The 21,626-nt window shown below is 45.0% G+C and overlaps 1 protein-coding gene across 4 annotated transcripts; it reads right to left on the bottom strand.

Annotated features, from left to right (window-relative positions):
* Nucleotides 1-356: 356 nt before the first annotated feature.
* Afti (aftiphilin) lies at nucleotides 357-21,404 on the bottom strand. Of its 4 annotated transcripts, none has more exons than XM_084581904.1 (7): nucleotides 21,360-21,404; nucleotides 16,547-17,338; nucleotides 13,815-13,945; nucleotides 12,009-12,123; nucleotides 9,651-9,770; nucleotides 5,149-5,311; nucleotides 357-1,319 (listed from the first exon to the last, which is right to left on the bottom strand). In XM_084581904.1, exons 2-7 carry the CDS (start codon nucleotides 17,288-17,290, stop codon nucleotides 1,084-1,086), a joined length of 1,509 nt encoding a protein of 502 aa, XP_084438030.1. In that variant the 5' UTR covers nucleotides 17,291-17,338; nucleotides 21,360-21,404; the 3' UTR covers nucleotides 357-1,083. The 4 variants fall into 4 exon arrangements, with proteins under 4 accessions (XP_084438030.1, XP_084438031.1, XP_084438032.1 ...); XM_084581905.1 differs by lacking the exon at nucleotides 21,360-21,404 and adding an exon at nucleotides 19,865-21,272; XM_084581906.1 differs by lacking the exon at nucleotides 21,360-21,404 and adding an exon at nucleotides 19,478-19,751.
* Between the last annotated feature and the right edge of the window lie 222 nt (nucleotides 21,405-21,626).

Genomic DNA, 21,626 nt, shown 5'->3' with positions numbered 1-21,626 from the left:
CCAGCGAACACATTTACTAGCAGCTTGCAAAAACGTTTCATGGCACCTCTATGCAGACGAAGTCATGGGGCGCACAGGCGCGGCTAATAAAAATTACTCACACAATCCAATGCATCAGGCCCTCTCAGAGATTTTGTTTTCACTTCTCTTCAAGGAGGTTGAAGTTACTATTGAGGTTTAAAGTTTTTCTTTACTCACGATGGTCCATTTTATCAGGCTCACTGTGTTAATTGTCTGAGGCCACATGTTTCTAATTTACTGGAAGGAAAAAGGTTCCCGCATCTCGAAGCAGTCATTCATGTGTCCAATGTCTTGTTGCAGTGTAAGAAAAGACTTGTGAAGATATCTAACCCAACTGCACTGCAGATTCAATTTTATTAGCTCAGCTGTGCATAACACAATTCAATGCAAATAAATGCAATCGTAAAACAGACCATTGCAAGAACAAAAAATTCTTAATAAAATCATGACCAAAAGCACTTTCTTGCTCACAGGTTAACTACATAGGTCAACAAGTAAGGCATCTGCCGTTATGAAGGCTGGGAGCAATTAATATTCCCCTCATTTTGTCATGTAAATATATGCACGCATACAAGCGTATTCTCTTACTTTCCCAAGGCTGCCGCATGTACTCATACTCACCCGTTATTTGCTGACACAAGTTAAATAAATTATCGGTGGTGATGAGCATCCATATAGTATACATTCAATACCCAGACATTCACCAAGGACAAAAACGTACTGGCATGGAGAATGAAGGCCATAACGCAACATACAATAAGAGAATGGAAATGTCAAAAGTAACACAACCCTACTTCCACTTCGTGCAATGTCCAGCATCAACAGGTCCAGAAATGATATACGGCATTTGTATGAAACAGCCCATGCTACCAACACATGATTCAAGGGCAGCATCAAAGTCGTCATCAAAAGCCACACCAAGTTCTTTTCATTATGGAAAGAGGACATAAATTGGCCGAGGGGCCTTGTCCACGAGGATTACCACTTCCGAGTGCACCAGGAATGTGAGAACATATCACAGGCCTTATTAAGGCCACATCAGAGGCCACATAAGGTTCTCCATCAGTCTAAGCGCACTGGAAACATGAGAACGCGTGCCTGCATGAATGACAGGTCTGGCAACCGGTCCAGAATTGCCTGGGCTTCACTGCTAAGCAGCGAGGGGCGGCGGCGCGTCGACGACAGTGTCGACACGTTGTTGCGCAGTAGCTCCTGCAGCTTGGACGGTGCAGAGGACGGTGGAGCTGTCGCAGCTGTTGCTGCCGACATGCCCAGCTCCAGGAACTCTTTCTCCAAACCTGGGTGCCATGAAAAAATGTGTGGTGGTTGGTGTGAAGAGAATACACAGAGTATAGATGCCCAATGTGATTAGATGCAACAGAGCATGCGTTAGCGTCAGGGTTCCTGCCAGACTAAGCAGCCGACTAAGCAGCTGCTTCTGCGCGTGGCTTTCCCTTTCTTCTGGTTTTTTTCTTTTTAGTCTTCTTTAAGCCAGCATGGACCACCTTGCGACACAGACCTCTCTCTTTTTTTTTTTAATACCTTCTTTCACTTTTTCAAAAAGTTTTTTTTTTTATCTTGAGCTTCTGCTCCCTTTTATTTATTTTTAATTGGTTTTAAGCCTGGCAAAGCTATTGCTGGTCCAGGCTCCCTCTCCTTTTTTTGTTTTTTTTGTTTCCTCAGTTCGAGAGGACGAATAAAATGATAAAAAATGGCTTTAAAGCACGGCAAACGGCCAAGGGTGATGCGATCATCTTTGGGGAAGGCGCACCTTCCAGTGCAATGCATGGTGCGGAGATATATCGAATGGCCGGTGAAATTGAATTCGATATAAAATGCAGCTTTTCTATACTTTTACATGGGATTTTCAAGGCGATATTCTGTGAGTTCGATATAGCCAAAATTTGAATTATCCGGGTTCGACTGTACTCAAAGTCAAACAATAAAAAGTGTCCCAGTTGTAGCATTGTTTTTCATCAGGTTAATGGTTAATATGCTCCTGGATAGTATGATTCCTTCGAAAATGTGAGTTGTGTGTTCGTCAAATTCGGTCCGCATGGTACGGCCAGCAATACATGACAACACGCTGTGTGTAGTGAGAAAAGAAGGTCTTGAAGGACGGTGAGGGTTGAGGCAAACACGCAGAAGAGGACATATACAGTGCAGTCCACTCATAATGATACCAGATACTATAATGATATATCGCTTATAACGACCAGAATCTTGGGATTTATCAGCGTTCCCATTGCGCCTATGTAAAAATAAACCAGATATAACATCGATTATTGGCGGTTAAAGCCCGAAAAAGAGAATAATGCAAAAACTCAACACATGCAGCGAAAATGAACTAGAGTGGAGAAATCCACGAGGGCCGTTGCGTGCGGAGCGCTTTCATCATTGCAATCTCTGTCTGTCGCCGCGCAACGGATACGGTCGTATCGTCATTGCCGATTGTGTCCCTCCTTTTTTTTTTTTTCATGATGGCCTGATCCAATATGTTGTGATCCCCCGGTACAAAGGGAAAAGGCATCAGCATCAGCATCATCCATGGAAGATGGTGCCAACCAAGACGACGGTGCGATAGCTCTTGAGATAAACAGCAAGGTTTGAAAGTTGGAAGCATCGCAAAAAAATATGGGCATTTACACTCCACGATTTTAATGATCATCAAGGCTGGGATGCCCTGCACTTCATCTAGTCGCTGTTCAGTTTCGTGCATGCAAAAAGGATTGCCGCCACCATACGCACTACTGGAAGCGATTCTCTGAGATTGTCAAGTGAGTGCGAATTCTCGACTTTTAAGTACGCTTAAGTTCTTTTATGGCCATTGGTGTATCCTGTAAAAAAGTGTTCAATGCTCTTTACGATGATTACCACTGCTCAACCAGATTTACTCGTCGCTGGTAAGTAGGCAAGCCTACATGCATAAAAAAATACATGGGTCTGTGTGTTTTTTTTGCCGGTTCAGATATAATGATACAGTAAAAGCTCGTTAATTCAAATTCCACGGGGCCGCCAGGCCAGTTCAAATTAACCAAAATTCGAACTAATGAAAGTGAGCAAAAATGAAGGCGTTTGATGCCCGGAGGGCACGAAAAACATTTATTTAGCAAAAAAGTCTGTTATCATCTTCTGCTTCTTCTCTCTGAGGGCTACCGTACTCACTCGGTCTTCTAGCATGCGAATGCGACGCAGGGAGTCTTCTTCCCCCTCTTCAAAGCTGAAGAAAAGGCGCGCGACATTCAGCGCTCCCATAACTTCTGCCGCGGATGGACGCACGGGCTCTTGCTCCTCGTCGTCGTCCTCATCTTCTGCCTCTTCTGGGACAGACTGCTCCCCAACAATTTCAGCGACAATGTCCTCATCACTTAGGGCACCGCACACTGCTGCATCGCTGTCTACTCCAACGTAATCATCAAAACTGACGTCCTGCAGCACAGCACGCACAGCCGCAGGCAGAGGCTCCGGACTCCCATCGTCGCCACTTTCTTTCATACTTCCGGCAGCAAAGCCACAGTGGTGGAAGCAGTTTGCAATTGTGGACGGCGTGACCTGCTCCAATGCACGCACCAACATGTGCATTGCTGTGAGCAATGTGATGGTGCTGGTCTTCTGGTTTCCAGTGCACAAAGTCATGCGCTCGATCATGCGCCTATAGAAACATTTGATGTTTCTGATCACCCCCTGATCCATCGGCTGCAAGGCCGCAGTCGTGTTGGCGGGCAAAAAGACGAGCCTTGTGGCTTTCAGCTCGGCGTCGACTTTGTGTGCCGAGCAGTTATCCACAATGAGGAGAACTTGACGCTTCCCTAGCTCCATCCTCCGATCGAATTTCAAGAGCCATTTTTTAAACAATTCGCCCGTCATCCACGCCTTGCTGTTGGCGGAGTATTCCGTCGGCAGCGTCCTAATGTTCTTGAAACATCTAGGCTTATGTGCCTTGCCGACAACAAAAAGAGGGACCTTCTCCGTCCCGGTCATATTAGCGGCGACCAGAACAGTAATCCGCTCTTTGCTTCGCTTGCCGCCAGCGCAGCTGTCCCCTTTAAATGTTACTGTTCTGTCGGGCTGGAGCTTATAAAACAAAGCCGTCTCATCAGCATTGAATATATCATGTGCCGAGTAGCTTTTTAAGTACTGCTGCAGAGCACCGCTTCGCCACGTGGCACAAGTTTCTGCATCCACTTCTTTGGCTTCTCCAGACAACACCCGGAAGACAAGATTATGTCTGTCTCTAAAGCGGTGAAACCATCCTTCGGAGGCGACAAAATCTTCCACATTCAAGCGCAGGGCGAAATCGGCCGCCTTCGCCATGATTGGGCCGCTCAGTGGAATGTCAGCGCTTCTCATTTCTTTCACCCACGTGATCACAGCGGTCTCAATTTCCGGATACTTGGCTAACCGAAGCCTTTTTCTGTTGCTGGCGAAATCTTCGGCTTCGTAGGCATCCTCGATGGCCTTCCTATTTCGGACGTACGTCGACAACGTGCTTGGTGGAATCCCGTGCTTTTTCGCGATTTCCACTTTGCTGGCCTTCCGTTCATCCACCTCGCGTAAAATAGCCACTTTCTCCTTCACCGTCTTGGCACAGTATTTCCCACGCGAACACATCTCACGGACACAAGCTCACAACAAGCGGCGTGCAAAACGAGGGCTCACGAAATGCAACACGAAACCGTGGTCGATAACACTAAAACGTCGTTCCTCGAAGGAGTCGCGGCAGGAAAGACTGTTTAGTACTTGTTCCAGCCCCCTAGCGGCGCCCCGATGGTTGTGCCATCTATCATTCTGCCGTGAAAGCTTCCAACGATGGTTTTTAACAGCGCCGCTTGGCGGCGCGCAGTTCGAATTATGGGTGGCGGCGCCAATTTTTGAGTGAATTAACGAGCTGTTACGCGCATAGACTTCTATGCACTGCGGACCGGACCACGATGACTATTTCGAATTATCCAAAATTTCGAATTAACGAGTTGTGAATTAACGAGCTTTCACTGTAATTGGTTATACCGATCCAATTTTTCGCTTTTCTTGATATCGTTATAAGTGAAATGCACTGTACAGGCGACTTTGAGCCACTTTCAAACATCTACACGAGAGCAGAAAGCACAAAGAAAAGTGCGCACTCACTGCTAGTTGGGGGACTGCCGCTGCTTACGGCAGCTGAAGAGAGGCTTGAAAGGAACTCCAGGTCCAGAAGTGTCGAGGCAGCTGGCTGCTCCAGTGGATTCACCAAGCCACTCGAGGTCCAGTCGAATTGCGCCGGTGGGATAACAGCACTCTCCGTGCCAGCCTGCAACCATAAAACAAGCACCAGTCGCCCCGAGATGGTGTAAGTTGCTGCAACAGTCAAGCTACCCAAAGCAGTCAAGAGAAACCAGAAACTCCTCAACGATGCTCCACAGCAGGACATCATAATGACCATCCCAGTCACGTTCAAAGTGGGCAAAGGACTCGCTTATTTTTCTCTAAAGGAATTCTGGGGACACATTGAGGTTGGTCTCTGAGAGGTCACCACATTTCAAATGGACATCTTGTTCCAAGAAAGCAATCACACCATGCCCTCAGCAATGCAACACATATTGCACTGTTGTTTGTTACAAATGCGCAATCTCTACTTCACCCTTACTAGATAACAAAGTACCAGCAAAAAGGACGTGAAAGGTCTGTGACATGAAGACCTTGTACTTATAACAGACTTAAGCACAGCAGTAGTCTACCAAACAGTACCACGTTGAAGTGCAGAAGGCTTACAAAATCTGCAGGTCTCAACAACTAAATGCAGTGGCATCGAGCTAAACATTATAACCCTGATATAACCCTGATCACATGTTTGCACCCTGGGCTGGCAAAAACCACCTGTGCGCAAGTACAAAAGTTGCTGCCTGCAAACAAGACATTCTGACTCACCCAGCAGCCATATGGAAATGCAGCGAGAGCAATCTATTAGTGGCGTACAAAGTATCAAGGTTTTCTTAGGCACAGGTACCGCAAGACATCTGAGCTTACACCCACAGTAAGTGACAAGGTGGGAAATCTTTAACGTAAGCTATCTCCACCGCATGCAAGTGCCATCCGAATAAAGCAGTAAAGCACTCGTTAGTGACTGTTCTTGTAAACGCAACCGTAGATTAGGAACGCGGGCCAAGCATTTTTTATGATGGCTTCAAAGTGACTCACGAAGCCCTCCCGACGCTGATACAATGGCCAGCCAACCTTTGTTCAGCTAATCATGGTGGAAACAGCGCTAACACAGGACCCAACTATCCATTCTTCCTGTTCAGCTAATCCTATCTGTATGGACAGGTTAGGCACAAGTGGTTAGAACTGCAACATCTTGTTAACATCGGACTACATCAGCCAAGTATGCCAGAAGTCAATGCAAGAAGAGTAGTATTTCTCGCATAAAAAACTTTGCACTTGCATCTGCAAGCGTGTCAATGTGTGAGAAATTGTTAAATTGACTTTCAGCGCCCGTACTTCTCAGTTATCTACCCACAAATAAATTTTTTTTTCTTTTTTTTTTAAAGGAGGGGGGGAGGGGGGGGGGGGGGGACCAGGCATCCCTTTTTGGTTCTCTTTGCCACTTTTACGGGTGGGCGTTCTGCCTTAACTTTGAATCTGAGGAGCGACCTGTAAAATTACCCAAAAGAAATCGGTGGGCTTACATCAGGATTTAACAACTTCTATTAAAATTAAGCATGCAGCAATCTGAAGCATTTCTGCTGTAACCTTCACTTTATATCTCAATCAATGTGCCAAACTGCTGAAAATATGTACAACATGGAGACTCCCATAATTTTGCTGTTTTTCAAGGCTCATGCAAAAACAATGTAGAACATAGCCTATACGAACTACATCAAATCTCATTACTATTTATTACCTAGAACATATGAACACCCCATTACTATGAACACCACATTAACAAAGTTTTCAAATTGACAAATTTTTTGAAAATCCCCAACTGATTTCCGATATTTTCAATGTAAAAATATTTCAACGAACGTCAGAACAGTGCATATTTCAGAATAATGTAACTTATTTTTTCTTCTATACTCAAAGAACATCAGTATTACGAATTTGGCTAAAATTAACAGCGTTGCAACTCTCGCGTGAAACAGAAACCACCATTTCTGTGTGGATGCCTCGTGGGCTATAGCTATCAACACCACCATCAGTTCAGTTCAGTTCAGTCGTGTCCGACTCTTAGTGACCCTATGCACCATACCACGACACGCTTTCCGGTCTCTCACTATCTTCCTAACATCACATAACTTCATCTGCAGCGCCTTGAGGATGCCATCGCGCTTGCTGCCTACCCCTTCTCCGGTGACCCTCAACTTTTCCCAACATCAAATCTTTCTCCAGCGACTCTCTCTTCTCATCAAATGAACAAAGTAGCTGAGCTTTAACTTTAGAATTTGACCCTCCAATGAGCAGTCAGGGTTTATGGTCGACAATATCGACTGATTTCATCTTCTGGCCTTCCAAGGAACTCTCAAGAGTCTCTGCCAGCACCAGAATTCACACGCATCAATTCTTCGGCGGTCAGCCTTTTTCACAGTCCAACTCTCGCATCCATACATCACAAGTGGAAAGACCATAGCACGAGTTATACGGATCATGGCAGTGTAATGTCTCTGCTCTTTACTAGGCGGTCAAGGCTAGCCATGGCTCTCTTTCCCAGAAGCAGGCGTCTCCTAATTTCATGGCTGCAGTCTCCTTCCAGGGTAATCTTGGAGCCCAAGAAGAGAAAATCTGTCACAGCTTCCACTTCTTGTACCTTGATGCTCCAGGACTTGATAGGGCAAGACGCCATGATCTTTGTCTTTTTAATGTTCAGTTTAAGCCCAAACTTCTCACTCTCTTCTTGTACACGCATCAGAAGTATCTTGAGTTGGAACTCCCCTCTCTTGGAGAGCTTGCCACAATCTGCTGTGATCTACACAGTCAAACGCTTTCGCATAATCAATAAAGCAGAAGTAGATGGGTTTCTGGAACTCTCTTGCTTTTTCCATGATCCAGCGAAGGTTGGCAATCTGGTTTCTAGTTCCTCTGCCCTTGCGAAACCCAGCTTCCACGTCCGGAAGCTCCCGATCCACATACTGTTGCAGTCTACCTTGGAGGATTTTCAACATCACCTTGCTAGCATGCGAAATAAGCGCGATCGTGCGGTAGTTGGAACAATCTTTGGCACTGCCTTTCTTTGGAATGGGGATGTAAACTGACCTCCTCTAATCCTGTGGCCACTGCAGGGTTGTCCAAATTTGCTGACATAATGTATACAGAATATTAACAGCATCATGGTTGAGGTTTTGAAGCAACTCAGCTGGAATGCCATCAATTCCGCTAGCTTTGTTCTTAGCAAGGCTGGCTAAGGCCCATTCAACTTCACTCTTCAGGATGCCCGGCTCGAGATCAGTAATCCCAACAGTCTTATGTCGGGTTTGCACATCCGGGTCCTTCTTGTACAGTTCTTCTGTGTATTCCTGCCACTTCTTCTTTATCTAGTGCCAATTCCTAGCACCACCACAAAGCTGCAGTTTAATATGCGGTAGCCAGCAAGCTTAGCAACCTGCCTTTTCTCTCTCATGCTGTGTGTCATTTGCCTGCCGGTCAGTCGTTTGTACCATTAGTGCGTACGGGTAGATATCGTTTGTTGCAGATGATCTTATTGGAAAGCTCGTGTGAAATCCGACGATGGACGCAACTAGCGATGGCGCCACAAGGAAGCTAATGCAGATTTCGCTGCCGGAAAATGTGGCCATATTGCAAGGAACCGACGCAGGAAAAAAGCAAATTGGCCTCTGCAGACAGCTTTTCATCGCCTCACTGACTGCTGTGATAATTTTCGAAGACCGAGACAAGATCGTCTAGCACTGAAGATGAGGTCCTATCAAACACTGATGCTTTATTGTGCATTAAAGAGTTCGCGCATTTATCATTCGGTGCCAAGACATAAGCAATGAGGTGTTGCGCAAAGTGGAAGGTATAAAGATTTGTAACTGATCGTGTGTGTTGCACACAACAAAAAAAAATACAACATTTTTGTTTGAGTTTTTGCTTGTCTGCACACGTGTTTACTGCCAAGGTATGTCATTTTGATACCTGGATTTGACCACCGGTCTATATCTACACGTTTTTCATTACAACAAAATAACATATTATTTTTGGCTGTCCCGTGCGATCTATTATATCAAGATTTGGCTGTATATTGGGTGCACACGCATATGATGATGATTACGATTATGTGTAATCTTAGTGGTGCAAGGTCAGCTTTGTGCACAGAATGCCATGGCATAAAGTAGGGACCAACTGCCCAAGCATTTCACCCCAGTTAGGCTAAACACTAAGTCAGGGGAAAGCTTGCACCGACTGACATCTCGCACAGAGAACTCTGAGCATAGACAGACTCCCTTACAATGTCATACCCACGACATGAGTAAGCAAAATAAAGCGTGAAAAGTTTACAAATTTCAGAATGTTTTCCATATAGCAATGCGGCCTCCCTTGTTTGCCTTTAGATGTCCTGTAGGCGCCATTTACATGGCCTAGGGATGCGTGTAGCAGCGAACTGCTGCCCCGAACCACTCTGGTCTCCACACAGTGCATCGATTCCAAGCTGGCATTACCTCGGCTGGTGGCGGAGGTGGGGCGGCCGGCTCGTCGGAGGAGGGGCTAGGCCCACCACCCCGCTGAGGCTCCAGCAGACCCAGGTGGGAGGCAAAGAGCGGCACTGACGGGTTGCGAAGCTGTGCACACCACCACCAGCAACAAGTGTGGCCGCAGCACCAGTGGTAGGCATGTTAGTGGCAGCACATGGCAGGAGTTAGTGACACAGAGAAGGAAGGGAGAGAAAGCAAATCCTGTTAGGCAAGAACCAGCACCCACAAGACACACAGTAGACAAGGAAGAGCCACTGAAATAGTGTTCCATTCAGTAGCTGCTGCAACTCCACATGCTGGTTGCAAGGCTCATGTGGAGATAAGCAACATACAGGTTCTATACACATCATACACAGGCAGCTAACACCGAAAAATCACAGTTCAGAGACTCTGTGTATTATGACATGCGGAGTATAAGTTGGCATAAGCACGAACTTTACAACCATGCTTCTTGACTGAGCAAAACTTTGACGAATAGACTAACCTAGATTGTACCAGGAACTCCTTGCAATTTGCAGGTTCTAACATTGCAAATCTATGATGTCAATTTACAGCAGAATGCTAAAATGCTTTCAATTGGAAATCATGGTAGTGCTGCCCCACTAAGTTCTTGACTGGCTTTGAAATGTACTGTGTCGCTACAGCAGGAAAGTTTTAGAGAGCACATGGCTCCTGGGAGTCACTCATCTACAATGCCTTCATTACCATAAGGCCCCTCCCCAACTTCCCTTTACACTGTGTAAAGTTCGATGCAGCAGCCACGAGTTCTTCAAGTTGAATGCTGAACAGAAGATGCAGAAACTATGGAGGAACAGAAAGAGCTTTTTTTTAAGTTCACAATGTTCTACTCGCAACTGTTAATACAATAATGCTCTATTCCCAATGGCTTGCACAAGACACGCACAAGCATTTCAGTCCTGGTTAAAGTGTCAATATGAATTCCATTCTAGCAGGAGACAGCAGCAAGCAAGTTAACCACATAATATTATATAAGGCATGGGAGTGAAGAGAGCTCTTACAATCAAGGGTGCCATCTTTTAGAGCCAATAATGTGAGTTCTGTTTTGTTTTTGCCACTGACCTTGAAAACACCCCCATCGAGCCTTGCATGACATATCTATCTGCTTTGCTAGGCACACTACACACACAACTCAAGCACAAAAATAGGAGCAGGCACCAGAGTCGGGAATGGTTCATTAAAACAGAAGCAAGGCACGGGTGAGCGGGGCAAGCACCAGCCTCAGTGCCTGTCTTTAGCGCCGAGAGCCAGTGAGTACAATCGAGCTTCGTTATGACAAACTGGTAAAAAAATATATTGTATGATACATAAACCTGAAATTCACCAGTTGTACCGCCATTTCAAAGGTGACCATGGCAACTATAGAGGCTAAGGAAAAACGACTGCCGAAGACCAGCTAGGGCTGATCTTATTCCCCACGTTACGCGGCAGCATCGCATGGAAAATGGCGTGCCAGAACGAAGGTTACTGCCTACTTCTAGTACCTCCGTGACAGCTGACGTGATGCAGGTTGATACAAGTGCAAGCCTAGAACCATCCACGTTGCTGCCAATATGTGCAAATGGCGCGAACTCGCACAGACTGCCTGAAGACACTGCAGCTTGGACGTGAGCCCACCGTGTCACTATATTTCAGTAGCATTGTTTTGCAAGATAAAGGCGCGAGCCATGCTGTGGATGCTTGTCACACCACCGTCAGTCAGTTGTTAGTGCGACAATGCCTACTGTCTGCCTTTACTGTATATATTGAACAGCCAACAGCATTCAGTATATACGGTAAAAATTGTATTCATTTGTTAAAAATATACGAATGCATATTCTACAAAGGTTCAACTGTATGCTCTACTAAGGGCATTGTAAGTTCCCTTCATCACATGCCCTGGTTGTTATCAAGCTCCGTAAGTGCACCATTGACACTGTACACTCTCTAGTCCTCTGCCAATCAACTGAAGTGTCTTCAGTCCTACCAACTTGCTTGATCAAAACTTTTAAACTCTTTTCAGCCTTGGGAGACATCTACGAGTTTCAAAAGATGCCAAGGATACTTACATGTCTTGGCTTCTATCTCTTCCTGCTGAGTATGCAAATGCATGGACTACCAAACCATGCCCAAAACCACTTGGCAATGACCGGTTGTGCAGTGTGTGCTCTGCTATGAGCAACTATTACAGATCTGTTACTCACAGAATAAAGTGGGTAATGGAGAGGACGGGGTTAAGACGGGCGTAGATCTAGGGACTAGGCACACCGATGCAAACCAACGGTTCCAGTGCAAGGCCACAGGGTGCCTATGGTGGCAGCCACTCACGATGTTCCTGGAGTCGATGGACAGGCTCTGCAGCAGGTGCTGGCAGGACAGGGAGCCATTCCAGCTGAACTTGAGGGATGGGGCCCGGTCTAGGTCCTGCAGCTGCTCCCATAGCCTGCACACAAATGCATGGGGGTGGCAAGAACAACAGATTCTAATCGGAAAATTTCAGAACTTCAGCAAGAGTGCGCCAATATCTGAAGCATCAGTTCGGTGCCCCTAACACTTTCCTGTAGAAGTGTGTATACTTTCTAAGAGGAAGAGATTGCTTGCATTCCTTTCTGCTAATAAAATTTCTTTTCAGTGCTTATGCCTTTCTCGTAAATAATGAACATTTGCTTTCTTTTTAGAGCGCAGCTCTCATGTGCATGTTCAGTGGTTGAGCCACGCCACCATTGGTGCCATTGCCGGTGTAACCAAGCGATAGAGTCACGAGCCAAAGAGCCACAAGCTCTGCGCCACTCGCTCATGGTTCTTCTTTCTCTTCTTTTGAGGAATTCTCTTTGACTAGTGCAAAAAATAAAGAGTGCTCTGTAAGTGCACATACAAGCATCTCTCAAATTCTTTGCCTCAATATATCGCAAAAACGCTGAGATAGCTGCGGTCAAAGTTTGCATTAGGAGGTACTGTAATAGTCCTTACAATTTTTTGTTTTCCATCTGCAATATCATCTGAATACCTATTCAACTCCTGCCTACTACATTCTGCTGCACATATCTCTAGTCGTGGCTACAAGAATGAAAAGGGCAACATTCAATAGTCTGCAATAAAGTAACAAAATTCTAAAAGAAAAAGCAGCGATACGCTCTGGATTAACAATACACGACATGTCACATTAGTTTGCACTGTACATATGTTTCTTCTCATTCACACAATATAACAACTAGACAAACTTTTTTGACACAGGCTGAAAAGAAGTAGCTCAGTTACGGAGATGCTCAATACAGTCGATATAGTGTTTAGACAAAAAAAACACGAAAAATATTCATTTTTCTTGACTCATCTGCAGAAATGGCCATTCACCCTACAGCAATGCCAACATGTGTATGCTGTGAAAATGAACAGGCCACTATTTGCAGCCTGTTTCTCAAAGGCACACAAGTTGAGTGTCACTTTTGCCCCCTTTTCGCCCTTGGCTGAGGCAAACAAATGAAAGCAGTAGCTTCCCTAAGCTCTTCCTTGCACCGTATCCCACTCCGCACAGCCTAGTTTAACCTGCACATCTTTCTCACAGGCTATCACTTGAATAAATGAGTTTTGAATCATGAGACAGTAATACATTATTACTATTAATGATGTCATCAACCACTGAAAAGGTCCATCATGAAGCATTCCATGTCAAACAAAGCAAAACCCATCATTTGTTCCAGGCAATGAGATCACTCTTTGAAGAAATTGTGGCTAGTAGTACCGAAGTCTGATTTTAATGGCAATTCTCTACTACACAGGCCAAATTTCAGAGACAGTGTGCGAAATATGGCTATATAGTAAGATTTCCACATAAAGCAGAGAATTCCAGGAAGAAAAAGTCAGCAGTACTTCACAGAGATATCCACTGAACTGTGCCTTTAGACCAATTGTGGTCTTGGCATGTAAGCATTCAGAAAGCCTCCAAAAAGCGATGAGGTGTTAATCTATAAGAACCACTGTCACAAGATCCAACCTTGAAAGTTCCTGACTACAAAAATGCTTTCATGTACATTCCCAGCTTCAGAAGCCGCTCCAGTATTATGCTTCACAAGCAACTTACACAGACACTAATGCACACACAAGGGCAAGTGTATCAAATGGAAGACAGCCGCCTACCTGACGTGTGCTTCGCAACAACCAAGTGCCACAAAGTCTTCACCATCGCCAGAGTCTGGGCTCAGTGATGTTCCTTCCAGGGCATAGGCCCTCTGGAGAAGGCTCTCAAATGAGCTCTCCCCGGACGACATCTGCACAAACACCAGACAGCAGAGCAAAGCTAATGTATAAAAGACAGCAAGAACAAGCTAGCTGAACTAGGATATACTTGAAGTGAAAAGTTGCACAAAAGCGTTGTCAGGCGATCTAAAAAGAAAAAAGAGAAGAACACAACCATGTCTTCTACTAGAGTCTTTCCTAGAAATGGTAGCTGTTCTGGAACATACCAAACTCTTTCACACCACTCCAAAGCACATTTTGGTGCCTCTATTTTTGAACTTCTTCAATACTGTACGTCTTCCAGCCAAGGAAAGAGAAAAGTGCATTTTCAATACTCTGTACACTGTAATGTTCCTCTGTCGAATACATGAGCAAAAACCCAGCTCATACAGCTAGCCTTTTTCACTTTCGATTAGCATGACAAGCTCAGGTAATGTACAGGCCAGCCAACTGCTGTATCAGTGTTACATCTACATATTATTATGCCCCAGCTGCAGGCTGATTTCTCTACACTTATACACAGGTATTACATCTAGGCCCAATTTTTTACCTGGCAGAGACCAACAGCAAAGTGATAATTCCTAACGGGTAAAGTGCCCTGAATCCCATGGCAACAGCTGCACTCAGAGCTCATCGGCTGCATCAGCTCACTGCATTCTGTAATGCAAGCAAACTTTAAAACTGTGCAAGTTTAATCTGGTGCTGCCATGTTTTTGGATAACAATAAATGCCCAAAAAAACATAAACCCACCACTAAAACCACATCTCCATGCTAAATCTGAGGGCAGACAAGCCCCACACAGTACTATGCTGCTGCTGTGCATTTACAGGGCTAGCAAGCTCACACTGAAGCTAGTAATATCGGCCCATAATAAAGGAAAAGCAGAAAGATGGCACTCTTACCAATGCAAACAAGGATCAAGGCAGAACCCTGCAGCCAATGTTTTGATAAGAGGATTTGCCTTCACCTCAACTTGCCTTTCACAGTCCACAAAAAGACAAAAAACATTAGCTGGTGGACTCCTTTGACCCTTGTCCATTTTCTTGTGTGTGTTCAACTTTATCGGTGAGAGATACAGCACTGCAACGATCCATACTTCTTTATAAAAATCCGTCCGAAATTGCAAGGCTGCAAGCAGAAAACCGATTTTCTCAGCTGACTAACATGACATTGCAATGATATTGCCAGCGGTCACCTAGTTTCCAGTTAGTTACAATCACAAAGTGTGTGCCAGCCACAGCTCTTCCTGAGCCACTCTGAATTAAATTTAACCTGCACATTTAAAACAGGCTCCCTTGATCACACTTGAGCAACTTGGGTGTGGCAATACAAGCCAATTTTTTTTTGCAGGGAGAGCCTCAAAGCTGCACAGGCACAATGAGAAAAAAGAAAAGTGAACGAGGTAATACAAGACAATATTTTATAAAGACAGCTCCCGAGATTAAGAGGCACAGTGCAAAGGCTATGGGACAGGTGTTGTAATATTACCAGAGAAATAAAATAAGTGATTGTAGCTGTGAAAGAGCAAAGAGTGCTTTCAAGGGTAGCTGAGGACATTCTGAGGCCACTAAATAATTTACAGTTGAATTTCTGCACGATGTTATTTCGGTTTCAGTTTCATCAACCAAGCAACGGCTGTGACACGTAAAATGTGTTTAGGTCACACTGTAGTCCCAACTAGCCGTTCGCCTCTTTTCAGTTTACCACAACTCTCTTTAGCTTATTGTGACATACGGTATTTAAGATTCAACAACCCAAATTTATGTACAGGCAGTAAGAGGCGCCATGGCCAAGGGCCCTGGATTGCCTTTGCGCATGACTGTTTACGATATGTAGAGATCTTTCCATGGTAGGCTAGAGTGGTTTTGCTGCTCACTGGGACTTTTAACTTGATGATCTACAACGTGCAGAATTGCCCTGCTTATCATAAGCCTTGCTGGTAGAAATGACTGCTACATCAATGCCACTGCCTCAACTATGGTTCATGCAGGAAAGCTTTCAAGTAAGGTCACAAACCTTCACCCCTGAACAACTTCTGGGGAGAACCCTGACTATATGTTACCACTGTTAGATTGACGTTTATGTGCGACATGCTTGTCATGCAAGAGCATTAAATGCAACAACGAAGTCTGGTAGCATTTGCCTTCACTGTCCTTAAGCTTCAGCTGTGCAAATGAGCCTTTTGGGGTGCTCTAAAAAAATAAAGGCTTCGACGCAAAAAAAGTGAACGTCTGTTGCAAGAAAGTGTTCACGTTAACGCGATGGTCCAATTATTTCATTCATTTGCCATCTGTAAAGTGTGCGTAAATTGAAAAAATATATCGAAAAATAAATGAAAGAGCAAAGAAAAAAAACAATTTTCTTCAGTTTTTTTGTTTGTTTTTTTTTTTTTAAGAAAATAACACTTGCAGAAAGTTTCAATCCACAAGTGCTGGACATCCAAACCAAACCGTGACACTACACCAATGTGGAACACTCGTTAAGAAGTAAAGATACCGTGCAATCTGTATGGGCTGTTGCCATTGCATAAGTGTTTACGGAAGTAGCAAATTAAGCTGCCTGCACACAGCAGCCTTCTGCATCAGCTTCCAAGTGACCAATGACTCTGACATCAGAGAAAGCTGCAGCTCACCTGCTCAGGAATGCTATCACGTTGTGGCCACGAAGGGGTGATTTCGGCAGTGCCGTCTACCTCGTCTGTGCCAGTGAAAGCTTTCCAGCCATCGTCAGCCCACTCATTATCTTCCACTGCTGTCTTTGACGAGTCTCCGAAAGCTGCAAAGTCCGCAAACCCATCGTCCCCCTTTGAGTCGCCCCATTCACAACCGTCCACAGTAGCCGGTACCCTTTCACCAGCTTGCTCAAAGTCAGCAAAGTCCCTGCCTTCATCCACAGTCGCGAGTGCCGCCTCAAAAGGTACAGCTTGTGCCTGCTGAAAGTCATCAAAGCTGTCCTCCCTTTTAACACCACTGGTGGCGCTCCCAAACAATGCACCATCATCAGCTTCGTCAGCTAAAGTCTGCTCCAAAGTCTGGCATGCAGCCTCGGTGGCATCTTGACTAGTGTCATCGTCACCACCCCTGTCCTCATCTGAGCCCACCTCGGGTGGTAGAGCACCATTTGTTCCATCACACATGCCAGCAGTCACTTCTTTGGTGACAGCCTTCACTGGAATGTGGTTTGCTCCAGCCGGCCCCACTGGCACTGTGGTGGCGGCCGCAAAATGCCCGAAATCGTCGTCATCGTCGTCAAAGTCATCACAGTCGTGGCCGTGCTGGTTGAAGCTGCCGGTGTCAATTTTCACAGCGGGCGCAGAGTGGGAGCCAAGAGCACCTACACCCTCGGGCAAGGGTGCGGCGTCGCGGTCAGCCTCCATGGTTGCCACGACACACCCACTATCCCGGCCCAACTTTGGCAAGGAATTCTGCAACGCAATCAATACTACACTCAGAAAAATTCCAGATCAGGATTACTTTTTACGACAGGTTTTGCATTCTGTTTCTGCATACTTCCACAATGCAATAAAGTTCTTGTCATGGCAGTTGTGTACATACTTTTCAAACATTCACTAAGTGAAAAATGTGTGTTGCTGCCAAATACTTAGCAATGTTGAATTCATTTGAGTGATGCTCTCTTTATGTAACACATTTTCTTTTTTTATGTGTACAAAGATACAAATTTTTTTCACTTGGTTTGTATTAATGCCTGGGTATGCAATGTTCCGACCCTAAAGCACGAACCTGAACTACCCAAGAGCTAAAGGCCCAGATGAACTCAAGCAATGTTTTGGCATGTACATTGCAAAAAGACACAAATACAGCAATGACCATTTGTTATGCGAGCCATTTTTCCAAGCTGTTCTCAGCTTTATTGGGAGTTTATTGGCGCACGGATGTGCCAGTCATGCGATATTTTTGTATTTCGCGAGCTTTCTTTAAAGCTTGAAAAAAAATATTCACGTGAGCCTTTCTTTATGGGAAATAAATAGAATGGGGATTTCAGAAGGTGCTCTCCAACTTTGCAAATCACATTTACTGTCAAAGGCAATAGTTAGTAAATTATAAATATTATCTTAATTACTAATTAGTCAATTGCAATACAAAAAATCACCTGTGGTGCGCCAGATGGCTGGCAACTATATAAGGGTGGTTTATCTGGCCTACCTGAAATGTTTTATTTTTTTAACCCTTGGCTAAAGTTAGCTTGGACACCCTAGAATATTTATGTCAAAGCCATCACCTGGCTATTGAAACCAAAACAGGTGAACGAAAATTCAATTATAAGTTGTTTATAAGTTGAAAGCAGATGTGAGAAGAAAGTACAGTATATTTTTTAACAGTCCTCACAATAATAAAACACACAACCAAAAATGAGAGGTCTATACGCCTTTGAATTGCTCTGTCCTGAAAGAATATGCTGGCTAAAGTGCTGGTGGAACATTCCATTTCACATAAAAGATGACCAAGCATCAAGCAAGTCCGATTTACATAAGCCATACAGGCCGTAAGCTGCAGACATGAAGGACTCTAACAGGAATTGGTACATCATTCCAGCATACAGACCAGAACAAGCTTTTCACACACAGTCTTGCTATTATTTATTTGAAAGTTTCAGCTGATAAACTAATGAATTATAAAATAGTGAGGCAGCTTTAGTCTAAAAATTGAGAGATTAATAGTGTTGAACTTTGGACCAGTATCTACTGATGCTTGTAGCATGTGAAAGATAATAATAGTGTTAGGTGATAAAATAACTTTGTTAGCAAGCAGATACACAAGCATAAACTGAACTACAGAAGTAGTCTTTGTATAGGGAGCTTGCATGAAGCGATGCACGCTGGATAATCCACCATGATGTTGTCATTGACAGCAGACGACGCAGCACGGCACTGCCACACTAGCCTCATCTACGTGGTCGCGTAGTATGCGCAGACGATGCTGGCGCGACCAAACAGGCCGACTGCGTGTTCTTCACGATTCCAAAATACATCTGCCCGAATGCGAGAAGGCAAAGGATCCCTCCGGTGACGCCGACGCGGATGGTTCGCACAGGCCAACACACGCGAGATTAACGCCAATCTGGGCATGTATCAAAAACTACTCGCCAGAGCACGCAGTGATGAATGTCTGCGATGTCGACGGGTGGCCAGATCCAGATGCATACTGCGGTCAGTTGTTCGCGCTTAGCTTGAAGAGGTCCGCGTCGCACTGCTTTGCATTTCTGCATTATGCGCCCGATTTTTCGGGCACAGCGTTGAAGCGTACGCTCCTCAGGGATCTGCCTACAATTGCACACACATAAGAGCAGCGCACATAAGGGCAGCGCACAAAAAGCCCAGAGTTTGCTCGGTGGACCGTTGAAAACGACATGGCACTGGCTCAATTCTAGCCACTGTAATTCAGCCTGGCTGCGCTGCCCGCCGTCTGCTGCTCCCAGCGACATTATCATGGCAGATTACCCAGCATGCATCGCTTCATGCAAGCTCCCTATAGAAATGACTATACTCATGGCAAAGATCAAAACCCAACAATATTTACATGAGTCATACAAAAAATTAGCTTACATCAGGGCACAATAAGACAACATTGCCATTTTGTGTCTCCCTCCTAGATGCGTAGTGTGGTGAACCACGAACACAAAGTTCAGAATTGTTGTGTTACAAGCGCCACCATGGCCAGACACTGGAGCCAAAATTCAAAAGTAACAACTGAGATGGTCAAGGTGTATGATGACAGGAGGAAGGAATCAGATTAAATCTAGCTGGACAAGAAATACACCCTTAAAGGACAGCAGATCAAAGTGGGAGTTCCTGAAGACAGTCTGCCATGATACTGATAGAATTTACACCCCAAAAACTCCTATGTAGTGCTATCGTGCTATTGCCATTAATGAGACTAAAGAGAACGAACCTGAAAGCCAAGAAACTGAGGAAGGTGTTGAGGATGTTTACCTGCAGGGTCTGCTGGTGTCCAACACAAAGATCACTGGACGCAAAGGACCAATGAAAGACGCACTCCGATGTGCCCGTTTTGAGCAACTATCTTCCGAGACAAGCCATGCAGTGGCAGTTTCCAGCATACAGATGGTGGAAAGCGACACAAGGTAGCAGACAAAATGACTACCCAATTGTTTAAAGAATGGCACGTAGCTTATTGGCGACCGTGAAAAATTATACAACGGGGTCGCTCGTGCGCTGAACAATGGAAGACATCATGTCGCATTCGTTGCCGACCACCCCTTTTACAGGAGGCAGTGCAAAAGACGAGGCCAGACTGGGTGCGCGGCGTCCCATGGGAGCCCGACAGAAGGGCGCGAGCGTTATCTGAGAGGCCTCTTATGTCGATTCGAGCTGTCACCGATAAGTGAAGCCGGAGTAGTTCGGCAGTTCATATATGACCGTTATTCACAGCGCTCGAGCCGCGTCGACAGTTTTAGAGCACTCGCGAGCGGCTCCCAAAGCTGCACAAAGACAAGCTAACGATCAGGAACGAAAAAATACAATTGCACACAGGGCTCTGCCGCAGCTGCGACGCGGTCCCTACTACAGGAGTCCGTATGACGTCCGGCCTTTCCTTGGCACACGGAAATACACACACAGCTGTTCAAGCTCTGCCGTCACATACAGCATCGCCAAAGCTGACGAGCCGTACCACGGCGAAGTGCGGGAGCTTCAGCGTTGATCGAGTGCGGTAACGTCGTTGAAAGAAAAATGAAACGGGGGAGTTACAGCTGACAGCACGAGAATGATTCCTTATGAGATCTGTCACACATTAGCATGAGTACTTAAACAATCAAAATGTAATTAAAACATCCCATGTCAAACTGATCGCGCTCGCTAGGCAGCCGCTGCATACTGCATTCCGACGATTCCAGGCTGTTGTAGATGGGGTGGGGGCTAACAATGCCGACAGACTGGTAATGGATGTCTATTGAATTATTTTGCCACGGCAGCCTCGAAGCGGTTTCTCTATAAGAAAATATGAGTAAGAACTACGCGCAAATGTATTCGCTTAAAATAAGAAAAACCGATGCCTAGCTCGTCCGAAACTGGTCAGTGCCGGGAGGCGGGACCACCGTCTGCTACGAGCAGACCGTCAGGTGTTTCCTAGGAGGCGGTTTGTAAAATTCCAAAAAAGCATGACAAGACGATCGCACGAAACCACGCAAATAAGATTAATCGGGGAATGAAGGGTAACGACGCGCTACTGCAACAGCAAGTGTCCCGAGAAAGAATGCTATATACGTCAAATCCAATTTTCAGCGGTGCAAAACCTCCTCTGGCCAACGATCTTATATTTGACCTTAACGAAAACAAAATTAAAAGAAGTGTCTGTACTTCATTTGCGACCGCTTTGCATTACCACGAGTAATACCCAACTTATTTTAAAAATCTGCAATGCTTCAGCTAGCCATCTGTGGTAGAACAAAATTACGCGTATACTCACTTTTTGAGCGATTTAACGCCATTTTTCACTAAGATATGCAGTGGCGGCCCCTGGTGCTAACATCTAGAAAACACCAATTGCTTTCGATATTTTTATAAATTAAATTAACGTACGTTACACTAAATTTCTCCTAACATTTTTATGTTCAAGTGTCTAAGTTTATTAATTGTTTTGTCAAAATTTAGATGCTAATCAAGGTTTGTTTTTAATTTTAATATTAAAATTGTAGTTTACTTTCTTATTTTTAATTATTTTGAGTAATATAAA

Source organism: Amblyomma maculatum, chromosome 10, assembly GCF_055883805.1.
Source record: "Amblyomma maculatum isolate TAMU_Amacu chromosome 10, ASM5588380v1, whole genome shotgun sequence".
In the NCBI taxonomy this organism is placed as follows: Eukaryota; Metazoa; Arthropoda; class Arachnida; order Ixodida; family Ixodidae; genus Amblyomma; species Amblyomma maculatum.
The sequence above is the reverse complement of the archived record's forward strand: the minus strand, read 5'-3'. Positions and strand labels throughout refer to the sequence as shown.